The sequence below is a fragment of the Schistocerca cancellata genome, chromosome 1 (genome assembly GCF_023864275.1).
Source record: "Schistocerca cancellata isolate TAMUIC-IGC-003103 chromosome 1, iqSchCanc2.1, whole genome shotgun sequence".
Lineage (NCBI taxonomy): Eukaryota > Metazoa > Arthropoda > Insecta > Orthoptera > Acrididae > Schistocerca > Schistocerca cancellata.
In genome coordinates this window covers 897,618,011-897,639,773 of record NC_064626.1, presented here as the reverse complement: position 1 = coordinate 897,639,773, position 21,763 = coordinate 897,618,011, and the positions used below count along the sequence as shown (strand labels likewise).

Below are 21,763 nucleotides of genomic sequence, written 5' to 3'. Positions count from 1 at the left end.
CATACAGTTACCTATCACCACAATCCTCGTGTCAAGGGTTGAATGTCAAACATCTCTGGCCTATCTCATGGAGGGAGAGTGTGTGAAAATACGTACAATTTTTTCGTCACATGGACAATTAATCTCGGCACCTTGCTTGTTGATGTTTGAAGAAAACGAAGGAAGGAAGGAAGGAAGATTGCTTAACGTCTTGTCTACGGCTTTAGAGACGGAGCAAAACCTCGGATGGAAAAGGAAATCTACCATGAACACTTCAAAAGAACCATCCCAGCATTTGCGGGAAGCGATTTATGGAAATTACGGAAGACCTAAATCTGGAGGGCCGGATGGGGATTTAGGCCGTCGTCCACCAGATTATGAGTGCAATGAGGTGACCATTGCGCCACCTCACACGATGATGATGCTTGAGAAAAGTAAACGAGGGACCAGCAACAGACTATGTACGGGCACTTTCTTTCATTTACACAGTCGTCCATGAAAATCCACTTTCCTTTTACACAGTCATCCATAACAACATAGTGCACAAGCATTCATCGACGTGATCCACAGAATATACAGGACCTTACAAGAAATAGCCTATAGTGGATGGTGTTGGGTATTTCCCACTCGTCTCCATAGGGTGCCTAAGGGATGCTGCGTTCTCGGAATGCTATACAACAATTCAAGCAAATAACATTAGTAGTTTTATTTCTATAAGGTAGACTGACAATACTTAACGTTAATGCACAAAGGAGTCGTAAGAGACGGGCCACATGCAACATAAATCCGAGTCCTGTACACAATGTTCAATTGAGCAATGGACACAGATCACTACAATCTGATATCGTATCACTCTCTGCTAGGCCTTGCTAATAATCTGCGAATCCTGTCCACTAATGTCCGCAGAAGCTGGCAGGAGCGGCGTTTATATTCACTGCTTGCAGAGGTCGCTCCTGGCGCGGCGTGGCCCTTATCAGCGGGCTATTGGCTGACGTCACCTCACCTTCTGTGGTCTTGCATCCTTCTTCTTCGTTCTGGCGCTTGTGGTTACGTCAGAACCTCCCTGACCCCCAAAACGACGGACCGTCGTCGTGTAGGGAGTGCGACCACGGCGGGCGATGCCAGAGTGTGGTCGCAATCTCGGGCCGGTAGCTGTGGCTGCAGGGGGCGTCAAGCTTCCGGCCTTACACCGCCATCCAGCCTGTGCTCTCGCGGAAACGCCTCCTCGAAAACGACCAGAAGGGTACGCGTCCACCTCCTGCTGCCATGAACCAGGGGAAGAGCCGGCCGTTGTAGCCGAGCGGTTCTAGGCGCTTTAGTCTGGAACCGCGCGACCGCTACGGTCGCAGGTTCGAATCCTGCCTCGGGCATGGATGTGTGTGCTGTCCTTAGGTTAGTTAGGTTTAAGTAGTTCTAGGGGACTGATGACCTCAGATGTTAAGTCCCATAGTGCTCAGAGCCATTTGAACCATTTTGAACCAGGTGAAGGAGGCGACTGCTGCGGCGTGGGCAGGTCCAGCTCCATCAGTAGGACGCGGTGTCGTGATGATACCTTCTGGCGGCTGCCGTGGCCGCGCTGTCCTCTGGATCCGCAAATCTGCGGGAAAGGAGACTGAAAGATCATCGTGTACATGACAGAGGCAAAGTTGATTTTGATGGAAGCGCTACAAACCATGTGGACATGAAAAGAAATACATGCAAGCGCCAAGTCTACGGACCATCTCGCTTCCCGCCCACCGTCTGCTGGCGCTAAAAACCCAGTAAAAGACATTATAATGCCGCGCGAAGCGATACTAACGACCTTCCTTGGGCGCCGGATGCTGAGCAGGGTGGACCAGGTGGAGCAGTGTGCGATGGCGACGGCCGTGAAGCAATTCCGCTGGCGATGGTCCATCTTGTGAGTGGGAACGATATGACGCGAGAAACAATTGCAATGCTTGATCACTGGTGTGTGCGGAGCGAAGTTTGGTCATCTGCTGCTTGAAGGGTCTGAAAAACGTTCCGCTTCGCCGTTTGACTGTGGATGGACCGGTGCACTAGTTAGATGCTGTGTGCCATTGCGTTCATAGAATGTTTCAAATTCACTTGACGTGAACTGAAGTCCATTGTCTGGCAAAATTATTTCAGGTAAACATTCTAAGCAAAAAATCGATGACTACAGCTTTGTGCTACTTGACGTTGTCGAGTTCATTGGTACAGAAAAAAGAAATTTGCTACTTGAGTCAACAACAATCAACAGCAGAGTGTTCCAAAAAGGTCCTACAAATTCTATGTGCACACGTTGCTATGGTGATTGCGACGTAGGCCAAGCAAAGAATTTTTGTGGCGGAGCGGACTGATTTTTCGCACATGCATCACACTGGGACGTCATCTGTTGTATTTGGGCGACCATACCCTGCCAAGTACAGTATCGACCCGCTAACTAACTCACAGTGTCCTTGGTGAGGTAACTGCAACAGATCTTTTTGCAAAGATCAACACACGTGACTGTCCACTGTCATTTTGAACAAGAATCACACCTTTCAGTACAGCGACGCTATACTGACGTGGGGAATATTGGCGCACCACCGAATTCTTTATGCTATTCAATGAGTGAGGCCACGATGTGCGAATGCATGTGAGCAAAACGATCAAATCTCAAACAGCTTCCGTGTCCTGTGAAATTTTCTTGTAGTTCAGTGGAAAAGACTGAAGCAAGTCAGAATCCTGAGCATTGATGTGACAAAAACATGTAGCAGAAGCGTCAAAGTCTGTATCAGGGCTAATCGGAAGACCTGAAAGTGCGTCTGCACTACCATGTTGAGCTGTCGAACGATACACCATTTCGTACTGGTATTGAGACAACAACAAAGTCCATCTTTGAAATTTTTGGACAGTTCGTACAAGAACCGGTTTCGTGGATGAAACAAGGAATGCAAAGAGTTTGACATCAGGTACATTGTACAAGACCACATCACGCAACGTAATATCTGAATATAAAGCACTGCAAGCACATTTGATTTTGCGTTTCCTTGTCAGACCCTGCAAATCTCTTACCCACTTACGGTAAGTGTGTTCTGACCGTTTTTTGCAATTGAGGAATTGATACCTAGCTGCAACCACATTCACTTGTTAGTCATAATAGTTAGTTAGCGAAGCAATAACCTAGTCATAACTAAGTTCACTCGGAGTGAAAAAAAAGTTTTTGAATGAGGCGGAACACTGCACTTCCGACTGTTGATAATAGTCATGGAAGTTTCACAGTACCTGGGACTTTGTGAGCTAGCATATGGGCATCGAACTGGTGCAGCCACTTTTTCACTAAACTGTCGGAAAGGCGGTATAGCAGTTGTATAGCAAGCGGTGCTTGTTCCATCGGCCGCGCAGCGTTGGCAAGTAGCTGATGCATCGTGTTGAGTAGTGATGAGATCTGCTACGTCTGAAACTCAAACATCTACATTAGCTGTGTGGCATCTGACGCTTGCTGCTGCGGTGCCTGAGCTGGGAATGGGACAGGTGGGGTGGGCATGTTTGAAGACACAAATGGAACAAATAGACAAGGCAAGAAATCTAAATAACGACAAAATAAAAGAGATTTCCTGCAGCGCCCACCTGAAAAAAGTGATTAGCAAAAACGACAAGAAACTGTTAAATCAATCAAGCACCCCCGTAAAGTAAAGACAAGAGAGAAGTAAGGCGCCAGCACAATACAAACGAAAAGTTCGTGGCCGTCGGGCACTGGGTTCAGCGGATTCTCGTCGCCAGTTGTTGGGTATTGCCCACTCGTCTCCTATAGGTTGCCTAAGGGATGCTGCGTTCTGGGAATGCTATACAACAACTCAGGCAAATAACATTAGTAGTTTTATTTCTATAAAGCAGATTGACAATACTTAACTTTAATGTAGAAAGGAGTCGTAAGCGACGGCCGACATGCAACATAAATCCGAGTCCTTGCTATACACAGTGTTCAATCGAGCAACGGGTATGGATCACTACAATCTGTTCTCGTAGCACTCTCTGCTAGGCCGTGCTAATAATCTGCGAATCCTGTCCACTGATGTCCGCTGATGCTGGCAGGAGCGGCGCTTATATTCTTGCAGAGGTCGTCCTGGCGCGGCGCGGTCCTTGTCAGCGGGCTTTTGGCTGACGTCACCTCACCGCCTTCTGTGGTCTTGCTTTCTTCCTCTTCGTTCCGGCGCTTGTGGTTACGCTAGAGCAGATGGTACCTACACTTTTCCGGCACCCACCATTTAGTAGGTATAGAATTCAGTTCGAATAACTAATGGTGCAATGTCATCTGATGTATTCAGATATTCGTCAACTTTGTGTACTTAACGTCTTCACTATCAATGTGAAAGTATGAATAGACATGAGCTGCCGTTCCCTCTCAACATACTTTTCAGTATATGATTTTCAGATATTAACTACGAGGGCTTGTTAACATTCTAAATCTTTATGGCTCTGAGCACTATACGACTCAACTTCTGAGGTCATCAGTCGCCTAGAACTTAGAACTAATTAAACCTAACTAACCTAAGGACATCACAGACATCTATGCCCGAGGCAGGATTCGAACCTGCGACCGTAGCGGTCACGCGGTTCCAGACTGAAGCGCCTTTAACCGCACGGCAAATCTTTATTCTTCACATCTACATATTTATTTCTCCAAGTAGTCACCGCAGCGACAAACATATTTCTCCCAGTTTTTTGATGCCGTCACTGCAGAATGGTTGGCTTTGTTGATGGAGCCACACCCTCACCTTTGCTTGCACTGCTTCATCATTCACAAAGTGAGGACCTCGAAGTTCTTTTTAAGTTTTGGAAAAAAATAAAAATCCGATGTAACCACGTTGGGATGTATGGAGGATGATCGATGACAAGGATCTCAAGCCGTCAGACTGTTGCAGATGTCGTAACGATCGTGTGTGGTATGGCATTGTCACGCTGAAGGAGAGGGTACTTTATATGTGGAGAAACTCTTCGAATTCATTAACTCGATTACAGCACTCTGTTTCTCACTCATCGACATAGCTACGTTACAAACTGCCATGCTACACGCTACCATTTGAAGCCCTCTAGAGGCGGAGGGTTGCAACTTGCGTTACTGAAGCAGGGAAAAAGAGCGAGTAACTTGCGTGACCTGTAGTACCTCAACCGATATTGAGAACAAAATAAAAAAACTCGGAAGCATTACTTTTCAGCACGCCCTGATGGTTTAAATTCTGTTGAAATTTAATGTGCTTAACATTCCAGACGTACTCAAATAACATCTGGAAGCTTGCTCTAAATGTGGGAAAATGTAAATTAGTGCAGATGAGAAGGAGAAACCATTCCGTAAAGTACGCATATAGTATTAGTGGTGTGCTGCTTAGCTCAGTGACATAGATTAAATATCTCTGCTTAACGTCGCAAATCACATGAAACTGAACGAGCTAGTAGGGTTGGGTGAAAGGAATGCCAATGGTCGACTTACTAATAGAATTCTGTGAAAGTGTAACTCATCTATAAAGGAACCCTCAAACAAAATAATAGTGCGACTTATTCTAGAGAACTGTTCGAGTGCTTGTGATACCCACCAGGTTGGACTAAAGAAAGAAATCAAAGCAACTCGGAGTCGTGCTACTAGATTTAATACCGTTAAGCTCAACCAAAAGCGAGTATTACGGAAAGGTTACTTCGACTCAAATAGGAATCCCTGGATGGAAGAAGACTGTCGAGGAAGCTTAGGGAACAGCCATTTGCGACATTTTGTAGAAAGGTTCTCTTATAAACATACATCTCACGTAAGGACAGCGAAAACATTATAGGAGAAACTAGGACTAAAGATAACTGAATTTCACAAACCTAAATCTGAATACGCTCCGGCGATTGATCCAATGTTGTTTGCGTTCGGTGACACCAGGGTACGATAGTCAGTTAGATACGAAGAGGTCATACCACTTCCGCACGTGTTCCCTCCCCCCCCCCCTCTCTCTCTCTCTGTCTCTCTCTCTCACTCTCCCTCCATCACCGCCCCCCCCCCCCTCCGTTCACAGATTAAGCGTACTGAATTATCCACATTACGTCTCATCTTGAAACAATGGTAGAAGAGCAGCCAACATTTTAGGTCTTTTTTTTCAGAGCCAACGTGACATACGATAATGGATTCAATGGAGCCGAATATTACGAGTGTTTTGCTAAGCGGTTTTTAGGGGACAGCAAAAAATCTGCGTGTAGGAAGGAACAGGATTGCTAAAGAAGCTGTCTTAAAGAAGAAAAGTTTAATATAGGGTCACTACGGAATGAAGCTACAAAAAGTTTATATCAGAAACGCTTAGCAGAGAAAATTAAAAAGAACACCATTAACGCGGAGGATAACTCAGTCAGAGCCGTGAGAAAATCAAAGAAAGTATTGAAGCATCAGCTCAATCAGCATAAGTTATAAAGCAACAGAGGAGATCAAACAGAACACCAAGGTTTCGCAGAGGGGTTAAGGCAATGTGTAAAAATAAGAAAGAGGTGTGCTCATTTGAAATACAAAACGTTCAGAACACAAGCGTCTTATGAAGCTTCCGAAAGAACCCGAGTGACACGAAATCAGTAGTGAATCGTTTCAAGAAGGACTACAGGGAAATATTGTCTATAAATACAGAGCGTGAGCTCCATGTGCTGCAGAAACATGTTTGGAGAATTGTACGACAGCAGAGGAAAGAATTAAATGACATTTTGAAAATAGACAACATAAATGAGGAATCGTGGGTTGCATATTTAACAGGGATGTTTAAAAGTTAATAAACTATCAGAAAATGGAAAGAAATCTGAGATCTGTGTACAAGTAAACGTTGACGTTATTGTTTGACTAGATAAGGTAGAAGAAGTTGTGAGTCTTAAAAAACAAGAAGCCTCCAGGCAAAGATAGATATCCATTGAATTACTGGAAGTATGGAGGATATCCACTTGAATAATTAACCAAATTGGTTAACAGTGTTATAACTCGTAACAAAATTCTAAGTGAATGGAGAACTAGTATTACTGTTTTCATGTACAAAAAAGGAGACACGAAAGAGCCGTCCAACTGCAGAGGGATGAATCTAATGAGTTCACTTGTTCAATTTATAACAAAAAGAATAAGAAATGAAATAAAAAACATTACAACCCTTGCAGCGGAGCATTTTAGCTCTATATTTGTTAGGTCATGCACAGATCCAATATTCATTCTTAGAAAGGTTGCTGAGATGCCCATTATATGTAACATCAGTTTATCTTTGTTTTATTGACTTACAGAAGGCTTTCAATAGGATACAGTTAACAGATGTGGTAACCCTGCCCTACAATTCAGGAATCACTTCCAACTTAATGAAAACAACGGAAGACACTTATTCCAACTACTACATTCAGACGAAAATTTGTTCCAGGTTAACTTGATGTATTCGTGTTAATAGTGGTACTAGACAAAGTGACTCTTTGAGGCTGCTACTTTTTAACACAATCATGGACGAGGTAATAAAGAACGATTTGCTTGGTAGTGTTCATAGATCGAGGACAAAGAAATAAAAATTATTTGCTGTAATGATGCTGCCGTTCTGTTAGTAAGCAGAGAAGATTACCTGCAGAGAAACTTGTACATATACTTAACGTGACAGTCCCAAAAGTGACCGTATCTGTGGAAACCATTACATGCAAACTGGAAGTAGATGGAAAATTATCAAATACGTAATGACGTTTTACTATCTTGGTATTGAATTGTCCAGCATTGGGAATGTGAGAAGACGGTTAGAGAGCAAGTGGCAAAAGCAAACAATGTGGCAGGTTGTTTAAGCGACATATTTTCGAGAAAGAACATACAAAACAGTAATGAGACTAATTATGACTTACACTGCTAGACAACTCTGTAGTTTCCAAGATTCTTCCAACTTTTAATGTGTTAGAAGAATCTCGGAAAGTACAGAAATGAGAATTCTCCGGAGAATTTAAGGAGACGTACTGAGATATATATATAGAGAATTGAAAGCATTAGGAAAGGATGTAAAGTGAACTCCATTAATGAGTGGGCAAATACGAGAAAGCATGAGTGGGATGAATGCCTAGACAGGATGGGTGACAGAAGATTGTGAAAATCGTAAGAAATACGAGTAAATCATCAGCTGGTGAAAGAAATACAAGCAATGCAAGGACAAGATGGAGTGACAACCTAAGAGTAAAGTGAGGGGTACTGAAGGAAACAGGCCCTAGCCAAGGAAGGAAGGGAAAGAAAGAAGCAAATACTTAAAAGTGTAACCTACTGATGTTGTTCTATTAGATGTGCAGCCATCAGATAGCAACACAGTTTCTTCGTCTCTTCCGGTAATGCTGTATAGTCACAGCGGTAAGAACCAGACATTGAACATCATATGTTACTCGGAAAATTGTTTTGGTACAGCTGTCAATTACGTAAGACTCATTTACACATGGGCTGGAGGAGCAGGCGCCTGGAATCTCAACGTCAGTACACGCAGGTCGTCTCACATATCCTTACAGTTTTCATCGCTTTTGATTTACATTGTGATGTATATTAGTGGTTTTTTCTTACTAAATGAAGTAGTGTCATTACCAATAACTTTAATATATCTATTTGCGAGGTACATAAAAATGATCTGCTATCAAAATAACGCAGGTGTACAGTGAGATATTCTATCGATCAAGCGTTTACACACAGTCGTATAATGTACATGACAAACGTTTTATGCAGTTTTTACAAACATAGCTTGTCTTTCTGTTTTTTTCTTTTGCATTCCACACGCCGTCCTCGTGAGCTCGCAGTTGATTCCACTTCACACCACAAAACTCTCCAGTTCCCTCAGATACCTTTTTTTGACAATGTTTTTGGATTTGCCCTTTGCTGAAGACGGTCTGGCAGGGGGCGAAAGAAAGCTGCCTCGAAAATTTTCTTATTCTCAATTGGTCTTCCTTATTTGTGTTGAAAATAATAGCGACATTTATCGCAGCTGTGTTCATGTTGCTATAAAACACAATCATTGAGTATATTCTTTCATCTCTAGCTAAATTATATCGTACACTCATTCCGTCTGTCACATCAACTCTACTCTTTGTAAGGTTATAGAATACGATAATGTATGGTTCTTTGTCATTGCCCGTATTTTGTTCAATATTCCAATCGAGATGCATTGTGGACAGAAGTGTGTTTTTAAGCCTATAATTTGTAAAATAATTGTCATAAGTTATGTTGTACACTGTGTTCATGCCAGGCCGGCAAAGATTCTGAACATGTTCAGTTAGCCTGTTGCGAGTTTCTGATTCTTTATCGTTGAAGGAGGAAACAAATTTTGTTGATGCCCTAGGCGACAAGAAATATTTTAACTCCTGTGTCATATATTCCCAACAAATCTTGTAGATTTAGTCGCTGGGCACACGTCTACATCTACATCTACTTCGATACTCTGCAAATCACACTTAAGTACCTGGCAGAGGGTTCATCGAACCACTTTCACAATAATTCTCTGTTATTCCACTTTCTAACAACGCACTAAAAAAACGAACACCTATAGTACGTCAGCGTCAACAAAATATTTTCGCATTCGGAGGAGAAAGCTGATGATTGAAATTTCGAGAGAAGATACCACCGTAACGAAAAACGGCTTTGTTTTAATGGTGTCCATCCCAAATCCTGTATCATGTCTATGACACTCTCTCTCCTATTTCACAATAAAAGAAAACGTGCTGCTCTTCGTTGAACTTTCTCGATATACTCCGTTAATCCTATCTAGTAAGGACGTCAGACGGCGCACCAGTACTCCAAAAGAGGACGGACAAGCGTAGTGTAGGCAGTATTTTTAGCAGATCTGTTACTTTTCCAAGTTCTGCCAATAAAAAGCAATCTTTGATTTGCTTTACCCACAAAATTTTCTGTCCGTTGTTTCCAATTTGAGATGTTCGTAATTGTAATTTCTAGGTATTTAGTTGAATTTACGACCTTTAGATTAGATTGATTTACCGTGTAACCGAAGTTTAACGGATTCCTTTTAGCACTCATGTGGATGATATCACACTTTTCATCATTTAGGGTCAATTGCCAATTTTAGCACCTTTCAGATATCTTTTCTAAATCGTTTTACAATTTGTTTTGATCTTCTGATGAGTTTACTGGATGATAAACGACGGCATCATCTGCAAGCAACCTAAGGCGGCTGCTCAGATTGTCTCCTAAATCATTTATGTAGATAAGGACCAGCAGAGGGCCTATAGAGCCGCAATTTCACATTTAATAGTTTTCTGAGAATCTTTCTCCCTAGAAAAGTTCCCCTGGATATTTTGAATGTACCTGTTGCTACAGTTAACGAGTATGTGCACAATTTGTTCATCAAAGAATGCATTGTTCCCAGCACGGTAGACGATTTATAGCACTGTTTCCAACACTTTCCACACTCGGTTAGTGAGTTAAGACGTTATCACAACGTATGAGTTATTTCTTCAGTGGAACATGAGACTTCCATACTATTCCGTCTTTACCTACAGACACTTCACTATCTGCACCATAATTATTGTCTCCTGTTTCAGTATCCGATACTTCTTATTCGGCATGGGAATTACTTTTACATTCTGGATCCTGGATTTCTTCAAAATCGAATCCTCCGTCATCGGAATTATCAGCTACACTTCCAGCCATAGCTTCTTCAGTCAGCTGCCTAATTCTCTCCTCTTCTGCCTGTGTTTGACGTAAGCTAAACACGTTATTGTTAAAGTACTAGGTTCAGCATGCCAGTCGACTCCTATTACGATCACTTAAAGGAAAGACAGCTTCTTGGAAGCAATTGTCAGAGATTGTATTAATGTGAAAATGTTCTCTTTGGTCTCACAGACCATCCGCGTATACTTAGAGACTAACAGTGCGTTACAGTTCTCCCTGCCCAACACGATACCGAGTCTGTCCCCAATAGAGACTCCGTGAAATTGCTGATACTCGTCTTGCTGAAACAGAGACGCATACATGCATAAGTGTAGCAGCGTGCTGAAGTATTAACTCATGCAGCCGGAATATGAGCGTAGCACTCAGCAGCTCATTTCATACGATTTTGTGGTTATGAGTTTGTAGTCAAACAATAACATAAAACGAGCAGTTTCAGTTAATCTCTGACCTGACAGTTTTTGTCGGTTGCGTTACGTTATAAAGAGATGCTTTGTCTAAAGGGTAAACGCATCAAACACTACGAGCTTGAGATTTTCCTTACCTCGTTTGTGTAGCGACGTCTTCCTAAGGCAGAAGATGGCTGCGTGTGTGAGGTCTTGGGCGACGCCGTCGGATCATCGTCTGGTGAGCACTGAACTTCTCGTAAGGGAAGTTCCGGCCCGCTGGAGATAAATCGCTCCAGTGAGCACGTCTCTTTTACGTGCTCTCTTCGCGTCGGGAAAACATCAGGCGAGGGAACGTTCGCCTCCGATATCGAACGAATTCCTCTCGGTTGTAACGAGCGTACGCTTCTACGGGGGCAGCTGAAGTCTTAAAAAAGCACATAGTCGTAATGTACCACGAATGTAGGGAAAGGCTAACGACTAGTTGACAGTTAAGTTGCGTCAGTCTACACCTGGAACTTCAACGGCCCTTTTTCGACTATTTTATACATTCTAGACTTTCTAAATTACTAAGCACGACAGAAGCCACGAGCTTCGATACATGGCGTTCGCTGGGTAATTTTGTGAACTTCAGAGAGACTTAGTACTGAGCTCAAGTTAAGGGTTTTACTATCAGCTTCCAGCAGGAGTTGAGATGGAGGATACTATAGCGTTTCCTTTTTCAACAGGTTGGAGTACAACATTTTGTAACAATAAGTTGCCCGAAAGATGCATCAGCCTTGAGAGGTACACGGATCTTGCAGTGCACCTTCAAGGTCGCATTATCTCGCGTTATGCCACTTCTGTTCTTTTTGGAGTTTATGGAATACTCCATCTATGTGCCTCCTCTTCCAACAACAGTAAATGAACAACGACTGGCGCTGATTACCACCTATTTAGTAGCTTTAGACACAAATCATCGTCATCATTATGAACTGAATACAGTAACTTCGTACATGCTCACAGAACTATGGGAAGAGTGGTACTATCGTGTTGATGTTTGTCTCGCGTCCGGTGAAGGTCACAGTGAACATTTGTGCAAGGTAAATGAAAAAAAAAATGGCTCTGAGCACTATGGAACTTAACATCTGAGGTCATCAGTCCCCTAGAACTTAGAACTACTTAAACCTAACTAACCTAAGGACATCACACACATCCATGCCCGAGGCAGGATTCGAATCTGCTACCGTAGCGGTCGCGCGGTTCCAGACTGAAGCACCTAGAATCGCTCGGCGACACCGGATGGCGGTAAATGAAAACTTTGATCCTAAACCTAATTGTACAAAGTACCCCAAGCTTGCAGGTCTGTGCTTCTCTTGAAAATAAAAATTTAGTATTCTCACGCGTAACAAAAAATTTATCCTATGTTTCTGCTGCCATTCATTCTTTGAATATTCCCTAGTGGGCCTGTTACTGTAGCAGCAGCAGTCTGTACAAAAAAAAGAAGAAAAAGGTTACGACAATGGCAGTTTCCTTCCATAGGTTTTTCCACTCAAGTTAGAGCTCCGCTTTTAATTATTTGGTCATCTCGCCGTCAGCGGTACATTAAAGTCCAGCCTCCCTTCTTTCCTTATTCTAAGTTAATCTTCTAGCCAATACCACAGAGTGCTGACTTTTATCAAAGATGTATCTAAGTAACCATTTTATATCCATGAAGCGGTGTTTTAATGCTGTAATATCGTACTCATTTTCTCTGATGCTCGTTAAATAGGTATAGGCGAAATGTATCTGCCAACAGTGAATAACATTCATAATATTGTTTGATATCAGTTAAATTCCTTTCATTTATTATTCTCCCGAAATACAATTATGTACACTTAATGCATAAAAAATAGAGAAGGCATTTATTCAGCACAGGGTGGCAGTTGGATGATGATGAAGACAATAACGACTTGCATGTAAGTAAAAATTCATTTGTACGCGGAGTTCCAAATTCCAAGCTAAAAAAAAGAAAGAAAGATTCATACAGCGTAACTGACTGGGACACCTAACTGGAAATGCTTCCCTCTTCCGGGCACAGTCTTTTCCTCACGATGTGTGAGAGTGGTCTTTTTTGTTGAGTGTATTTGACTGTAATGGTTCTGTGCATAACGTGACGTCATGATTGTGTCGTACGATGAAGAGAGAAGGAAGGAGGTGGAACTCGGTGCCGAAACACTACCACACACCTCTCGAAAGCACCAAGGGGGCCGCTGAGCCTAACGATCCTATCTGACACACTGTTTACAATTAACAGCACCAGATTCCTTCACTGCAGAGAGGTTTGGAATTAAATCCATCAGGAACTTTTCGACTCTATCTTCCCTCACGTTGCGGTCAAATAGTGGTCGTGGAAATTTTTTCCACCACCAGGACTCGAAATGGCTGTTGCGGGGTCGAGCGCCACCACACAAGCGTGCGTTAGTGGCTTGGGCTACGGAGGCATGTAACACTGTTCTGTTTCGTAGTTCACAATCGGAGCTTCCAACTATCCCTGTTGTGTATTCAACTTGGATGACCACGCAGCTCTAGGAGAAGAGCTTTATCAGCCAAAAACCTGTCGAGGAAAAGTAATATGGCAGGCAATAAATTCCGTAGTAACGGCTCTATGTCTTTACTATTGAATACGAGGCGTATTCCAAGTGGTCACAAAAAAATAAGCTCCTGAGAAAAGGCTTTTATTGGCACTAATATTTTACCACATGTCTACTTTACTTTTCCACACAATCGTCATTCACATCTAGTCAGTTCCTGTAACGCTGCACCAGCTTCGTTAATCCCTCTGCATAGAAATCTGCCGCCTGGGGATTGAACCAGTTAGTGACGCCGGACTTCATCGTCATTTTGAAATAGTTTTCCTCCTAGTCACGTTTTGAATGCAAGAAAAGGAAACAGTCACGTCATGCAAAATCGGGACTGTACAGAGGGTGATCAAAAAGTTCCCAACGCAAATATTGACTCTTCTCCTTGGTTTTGACATGAAGGAGGATTATGTCAGGCGACAGTTTCCCACAGCATCGAGTTTGGAGCGCAAGTCTCAGTTTGGTTAGCGTTTCACAGTATAAATCAGTTGTAATTGTTGACCCACGGTCCATAAAATCACACAAAAGGACCTCCTTTTTTCTCTCAAAACACGGGAGTCGTCATTTTCCGAGTCGAGAACGGAGATGACTTAAACATTTTTGGTTTGGATGAACTTGAATGGTGCTGCTACGTTGACGGTTGTTTCGATTCTGCGTTGGTGAACGAGATCCACTTTTCGCCACTCCTTACAATGTGGAAAAACAAATTATCTCCATTTTGTCTGTAGCGCTCCAAAAGCTGTCACGGACTATGCATTCTTTGCTTTTTGTACTAATGAGTGAGTATCTTTGGAACCCACCTCGCTCACGGTTTGTAAAATCTAAGCTGTTCAGTGACAGTCCTGTAAATTGAGGTTCAAGCACTATTTTGGAATTCATTATCCAGACCACTAATCGTCCATCGCCGATCACTTCGAAGTTTTTTGTTCACTTGGTTAACGACTTCGTCGGTCCGGAAACTGGGCTTGCCATTCATCTGTTCATCGTGAACATTTGTACCGCGATTTTGAAATTCTCGACAACATTTTTGAACTCGTTTGTCACCTGTTATTTCAGGTCCATACAACAGGTATAACTCACGATGGATTTCGACAGCTGAAACTTCATTCAGGCCTACCAACAGTTAAATATTCGTCAGCAAACCTTAGTTTTGGAATACGCTCCTTAGATTCCATGCGTGAAGAGAGATTCTGGGATGTTAACAAAATGCCCATCATAAATCTGAAAAGTTTTCTGTTCCTAATTTCGCAAATTTGTTTAGATGTCGAGAAACGCGAGCATTATCAAATCTGGTCATTCCACTATCGTTTTTTATGTCCCTCGGATTTTGTAGTGCCAAACCATCTTTAGGGGCACGTACATTTACCTGATGAGATCTGACGAATTCCTTTCGGATTGTAGGCCCTGTTCGTCTTTTTTCAATTCACTTTGACGGTATGACTTGGGTATCATACGCGCTTTACTATTTTGCCGAGCTCTCGTCTTAAGGTGGTAAGCTTCATTTACTTCCGAAGTAACTTTATTTATTCCATTACTGGTGGAGAGCACCACTCAAGAATACGCTACTATGTTAGTAACTTAAGTAGGAAATAAGACAAAAATCTTCCCCCTATGAACCATGGACTTTGCCATTGGTGGGGCGGCTTGCGTGCCTCAACGATACAGATAGCCGTACCGTAGGTGCAACCACAACGGAGGGGTATCTGTTGAGCGGCCAGACAAACGTGTGGTTCCTGAAGAGGGGCAGCAGCCTTTTCAGTAGTTGCAGGGGCAACAGTCTGGATGATTGAGCGATCTGGCCTTGTAACGCTAACCAAAACGGCCTTGCTGTTGTGGTACTGCGAACGATTGAGAGCAAGGGGAAACTACAGCCGCAATTTTTCCCGAGGGCATGCAGCTTTACTGTATAGTTTAATGATGATGGCGTCCTCTTGGATAAAATATTCCGGAGGTAAAATAGTCCCCCATTCGGATCTCCGGGCGGGGACTACTTAAGAGGACGTCGTTATCAGGAGAAAGAAAACTGGCACTCTACGGATCGGAGCGTGGAATGTCAGATCCCTTAATCGGGCAGGTTGGTTAGAAAATTTAGAAATGGAAATAAATAGGTTAAAGTTAGATATAGTGGGAATTAGTGAAGTTCGGTGGTAGGAGGAACAAGACTTTTAGTCGGGTGAATACAGGGTTATAAATACAAAGTCAAATAGGGGTAATGCAGGGGTAGGTTTATTAATGAATAAAAAAATAGGAGTGCGGGTACGCTACTACAAACAGCATAGTGAACGCATTATTGTGGCTAAGATAGACACGAAACCCACGCCTACTACAGTAGTACAAGTTTATATGTCAACTAGCTCTGCAGATGATGAAGGAATTGATGAAATGTATGATGAGATTTAAGAAATTATTCAGGTAGTGAAGGGAGACGAAAATTTAATAGTCATGGATGACTGGAATTCAACAGTAGGAAAAGGAAGAGAAGGAATCGTAATAGGTGAATATGGATTAGGACTAAGAAATGAACGGATGCCGCCTGGTAGAATTTTACACAGAGCGTAACTTAATCATAACTAACACTTGGTTCAAGAATCATTAAAGAAGGTTGTATACATGGAAAGACCCTGGAGATAATAGAAGGTTTCAGATAGATTATACAATGGTAAGACAGAGATTTAGGAACCAGGTTTTAAATTGTAAGACATTTCCAGGGGCAGATGTGGATTCTGACCACAATCTATTGGTTATGAACTGTAGATTAAAACTAAGGAAACTGCAAAAAGGTGGGAATTTAAGGAGATGGGACCTGGATAAACTGAAAGAACCAGAGGTTGTAGAGAGTTTCAGAAAGAGCGTAAGGCAACAATTGACGGGAATGGGGGAAAGAAATACAGTAGAAGAAGAATGGGTAGCTTTGAGTGATTAAATAGTGAAGGCAGCAGAAGATCAAGTAGGTAAAAAGACGAGGGCTAGTAGAAATCCTTGGGTAACAGAAGAGATACTGAATTTAATTGATGAAAGGAGAAAATACAAAAAAGCAGTAAATGAAGCAGGCCAAAAGGAATGCAAACGTCTCAAAAATGAGATCGACAGGAAGTGCAAAATGGCTAAGCAGGGATGGATACAGGACAAATGTAAGGAGGTAGAGGTTTATCTCACGAGGGGTAAGATAGATACTGCCTACAGGAAAATTAAAGAGACCTTTGGAGAAAAGAGAACCACTTGCATGAATATCAAGAGCTCAGATGGAAACCCAGTTCTAAGCAAAGAGGGGAAAGCAGAAAGGTGGAAGGGGAGACACGGGAGATATGATGCTGCGTGAAGACTTTGACAGAGCACTGAAAGACCTGAGTCAAAACAAGGCCCCGGGAATAGACAACATTCCATCAGAACTGCTGACGGCCTTGGGAGAGCCAGTCCTGACAAAACTCTACCATCTGGTGAGCGAGATGTATGAGACAGGCGAAATACCCTCAGACTTCAGGAAGAATATAGTAATTCCAATCCCAAGGATGCAGGTGTTAACAGATGTGAAACTTACCGAACTATCAGTTTGTAACGCCGGAAATCCCCACATTGTCTGAGGATGTTCGTGTAACCTAAACAGACTCAGAGGTTTAATAAGTCACAGCTGCAAAATACTAACACGAATTCTTTACAGACGAATGGAAAAACTGGTAGAAGCCGACCTCGGGGAAGATCTGTTTGGATTCCGCAGACATGTTGGAACACGTGAGGCCATAGTGACCCTACGACTTATCTTAGAAGAAAGATTAAGGAAGGGTAAACCTACGTTTCTAGCATTTGTAGACTTAGAGAAAGCGTTTGACATTGTTGACTGGAATACTCTATTTCAAATTCTGAAGGTAGCAGGGGTAAAATACAGGGAAATATAGAAAGAGGTGAACATCCCAAGAATGACGGCTGTAATGGAGAGAAAAGTCCCATTTGTGATGTACAGCGACAGAAGTTTCAAAGAGCCGTTTGGGTTTCGTAAAGAATCTTATGAGTTGATGCTTTGAATGCTGGAGCCGTTACTGCAGCATAATTCTGATAGCACCGTGCTTTGTCTCCTAGGTTGCAACTTATTTGTGGACTGCGAATCTTTGGCACAAGTACTTACCAAATCATACTCGGGGATCTCATTAATATCCATCGTACTACTGCTGGAGGAGCTTTTAACAGTGTGATAAACAGTTTAATTGCCTTAAAGGCACTGTATGTGTCCATGCCACAGAGCCAAGAAAATATATAAAAGAACAAAAGAGAATTCTATGAAAATGGTGGATTCCCAAATGTCATAGGGGCCATAGATCGTGTACATATACCCATACGTTGTCCTTCTGGAGTACAAGCAGAACCATACAGAAATCGTAAGAATTTCTTTTCTTTTCTTTTTTTTTTTTTTTGGTCATCAGTCTACTGACTGGTTTGATGCGGCCCGCCACGAATTCCTTTCCTGTGCTAAACTCTTCATCTCAGAGTAGCACTTGCAACCTACGTCCTCAATTATTTACTTGACGTATTCCAATCTCTGTCTTCCTCTATAGTTTTTGCCCTCTACAGCTCCCTCCAGTACCATGAAAGTCATTCCTTCATGTCTTAGCAGATGTCCTATCATCCTGTCACTTCTCCTTATCAGTCTTTTCCACACATTCCTTTCCTCTCCGATTCTGCGTAGAACCTCCTCATTCCTTACCTTATCAGTCCACCTAATTTTCAACATTCGTCTATAGCACCACATCTCAAATGCTTCGATTCTCTTCTGTTCCGGTTTTCCCACAGTCCATGTTTCACTACCAATTTCTTCCTCAAATTAAGGCCGGTATTTGATATTAGTAGACTTCTCTTGGCCAGAAATGCCTTTTTTGCCATAGCGAGTCTACTTTTGATGTCCTCCTTGCTCCGTCCGTCATTGGTTATTTTACTGCGTAGGTAGCAGAATTCCATAACTTCATTGACTTCGTGACCATCAATCCTGATATTAAGTTTCTCGCTGTTCTCATTTCTACTACTTCTCATTACCTTCGTCTTTCTCCGATTTACTCTCAAACCATACTGTGTACTCATTAGACTGTTCATTCCGTTCAGCAGATCATTTAATTCTTCTTCACTTTCACTCAGGATAGCAATGTCATCAGCGAATCATATCATTGATATCCATTCACCTTGTATTTTAATTCCACTCCTGAACCTTTCTTTTATTTCCATCATTGCTTCCTCGATGTACAGATTGAAGAGTAGGGGCGAAAGGCTACAGCCTTGTCTTATACCCTTCTTAATACGAGCACTTCGTTCTTGATCGTCCATTCTTATTATTCCCTCTTGGTTGTACATATTGTATATGACCCGTCTCTCCCTATAGCTTACCCCTACTTTTTTCAGAATCTCGAACAGCTTGCACCATTTTATATTGTCTAACGCTTTTTCCAGGTCGACAAATCCTATGAAAGTGTATTGATTTTTCTTTAGCCTTGCTTCCATTATTAGCCGTAACGTCAGAATTGCCTAAAGCCAAACTGATCGTCACCTAGCGCATTCTCAATTTTCTTTTCCATTCTTCTGTATATTATTCTTGTAAGCAGCTTCGATGCATGAGCTGTTAAGCTGATTGTGCGATAATTCTCGCACTTGTCAGGTCTTGCCGTCTTCGGAATTGTGTGGATGATGCTTTTCTGAAAGCCAGATGGTATATCGCCAGACTCATATATTCCACACACCAACGTGAATAGTCGTTTTGTTGCCACTTCCCCCAATGATTTTAGAAATCATGGAATGTTATCTATCCCTTCTGCCTTATTTTACCGTAAGTCCTACAAAGCTTTCTTACATTCCGATTCTAATACTGGCTCTCCTATCTCTTCTAAATCGACTGCTGTTCCTTCTTCTATCACATTAGACAAATCTAAACCCTCATAGAGGCTTTCAATGTATTCTTTCCACCTATATGCTCTCTCCTCTGCATTTAACAGTGGAATTCCCGTTGCACTCTTAATGTTACCACCGTTGCTTTTAATGTCACCAATGGTTGTTTTGACTTTCCTGTATGCTGATTCTGTCCTTCCGACAATCATATCTTTTTCGATGTCTTCACATTTTTCCTGCAGCCATTTCGTCTTAGCTTCCCTGCACTTCCTATTTATTTCATTCCTCAGCGACTTGTATTTCTGTATTCCTGACTTTCCTGGAACATGTTTGTACTTCCTCCTTTCATCTATCAACTGAAGTATTTCTTCTGTTACCCATGGTTTCTTCGCAGCTACCTTCTTTGTACCTATGCTTTCCTTCCCAACTTGTGTGATGGCCCTTTTTAGAGATGTCCATTCCTCTTCAACTGTACTGCTTACTGCGCTATTCCTTATTGCTGTATCTGTAGCGTTAAAGAACTTCAAACGTATCTCGTCATTCCTTAGTACTTCCGTATCCCACTTCTTTGCGTATTGATTCTTCCTGACGAATGTCTTGAACTTTAGCCTACTCTTCATCACTACTATATTGTGATCTGAGTCTATATCTGCTCCTGGGTACGCCTTGCAATCCAGTATCTGATTTCGGAATCTCTGTCTGACCATGATGTAATCTAATTGAAATCTTCCCGTATCTCCAGGCCTTTTCCACGTATACCTCTTCCTCTTGTGATTCTTGAACAGGGTATTCGCTATTACTAGCTGAAACTTGTTACAGAACTTAATTAGTCTTTCTCCTCTTTCGTTCCTTGTCCCAAGCCCATATTCTCCTGTAACCTTCTCTTTTACTCCTTCCCCTACAACTGCTTTCCAGTCGCCCATAACTATTAGATTTTCGTCCCCCTTTACAGACTGCATTACCCTTTCAATATCCTCATAAACTTTCTCTGTCTGTTCATCTTCAGCTTGCGACGTCGGCATGTATACCTGAACTATATTGTCGGTGTTGGTCTGCTGTCGGTTCTGATTAGAACAACCCGGTCACTGAACTGTTCACAGTAACACACCCTCTGCCCCACCTTCCTATTCATAACGAATCCTACACCTGTTATACCATTTTCTGCTGCTGTTGATATTACCCGATACTCATTTGACCAGAAATCCTTGTCTTCCTTCCACTTCACTTCACTGACCCCTACTACATCTAGATTGAGCCTTTGCATTTCCCTTTTCAGATTTTCTAGTTTCCCTACCACGTTCAAGCTTCTGACATTCCACGCCCCGACTCGTAGAACGTTATCCTTTCGTAGATTATTCAATCTTTTTCTCATGGTAACCTCCCCCTTGTCAGTCCCCTCCCGGAGATCTGATTGGGGGACTATTCCGGAATCTTTTGCCAATGGAGAGATCATCATGACACTTCTTCAATTACATGTCACATGTCCTGTGGATACACGTTACGTGTCTTTAATGCAGTGGTTTCCATTGCCTTCTGCATCCTCATGTCGTTGATCATTGCTGTTTCATCCGCCTTTAGGGGCAATTTCCCACCCCTAGGACAAGAGAGTGCCCTGAACCTCTATCCGCTCCTCCGCCCTCTTTTTGACAAGGCCGTTGGCAGAATGAGGCTGACTTCTTATGCCGGAAGTCTTCGGCCGCCAATGCTGATTATTTATCAAAATTTAGGCAGTGGCGGGGATCGAACACGGTACCGAATACGTTTTGATTATGAATCGAAGACGCTACCCCTAGACCCCTAGACCTATCAATACACAAATAATCTATGATGACAATATGAATATTTTGAACGAGGTTAGCCGTTGGCTGGGTTCCACGCATGATGCACGCATTTGGGACAACAGTAGAGTTGCTGCAGAATTTGAAAATTGACAATATGATGGGTTGCTTGTTTGAGATAGTGGATGTGCTTTCTCCAAACATCTTATGACGACTGTGTTCCGAGATCGCACAGGAGCCTGTGGTGTGCGTACTGTAAGACCGTCGGTACATACACCATCAGATTATGTGACTTGTCGCTCTAGCGAAATAGGCGAATGTCAGCAATATGTCTCGTGGTCTTATCGTGGCGTGTTTGTCTTCTGCCGTTAGGTCAGACGATAGAAATGCCACTTGCACGCTTAGAGTAGCAGATCGACGGTGACCAACTTTAAACAGAACTTGATTAATTTTCACACACATTTATTAAACTAATAACAAGCCCTGTAATTACTTAACTTCGTTCTGGATGCTATTTAC

At 42.4% G+C, this 21,763-nt stretch overlaps 1 protein-coding gene across 1 annotated transcript in view; it reads left to right on the top strand.

The window, feature by feature from the left end:
* LOC126112217 (uncharacterized) overlaps positions 1–21,397 on the top strand; it is a 32,080-nt gene extending 10,683 nt beyond the window's left edge. Inside the window, exons 2-3 of the mRNA XM_049915010.1 lie at positions 17,906–18,018; positions 21,320–21,397. Coding sequence (XP_049770967.1) covers positions 17,906–18,018; positions 21,320–21,397 — 191 coding nt within the window. The remainder of the gene's footprint in view (positions 1–17,905; positions 18,019–21,319) is intronic.
* The last annotated feature ends 366 nt before the right edge of the window (positions 21,398–21,763 follow it).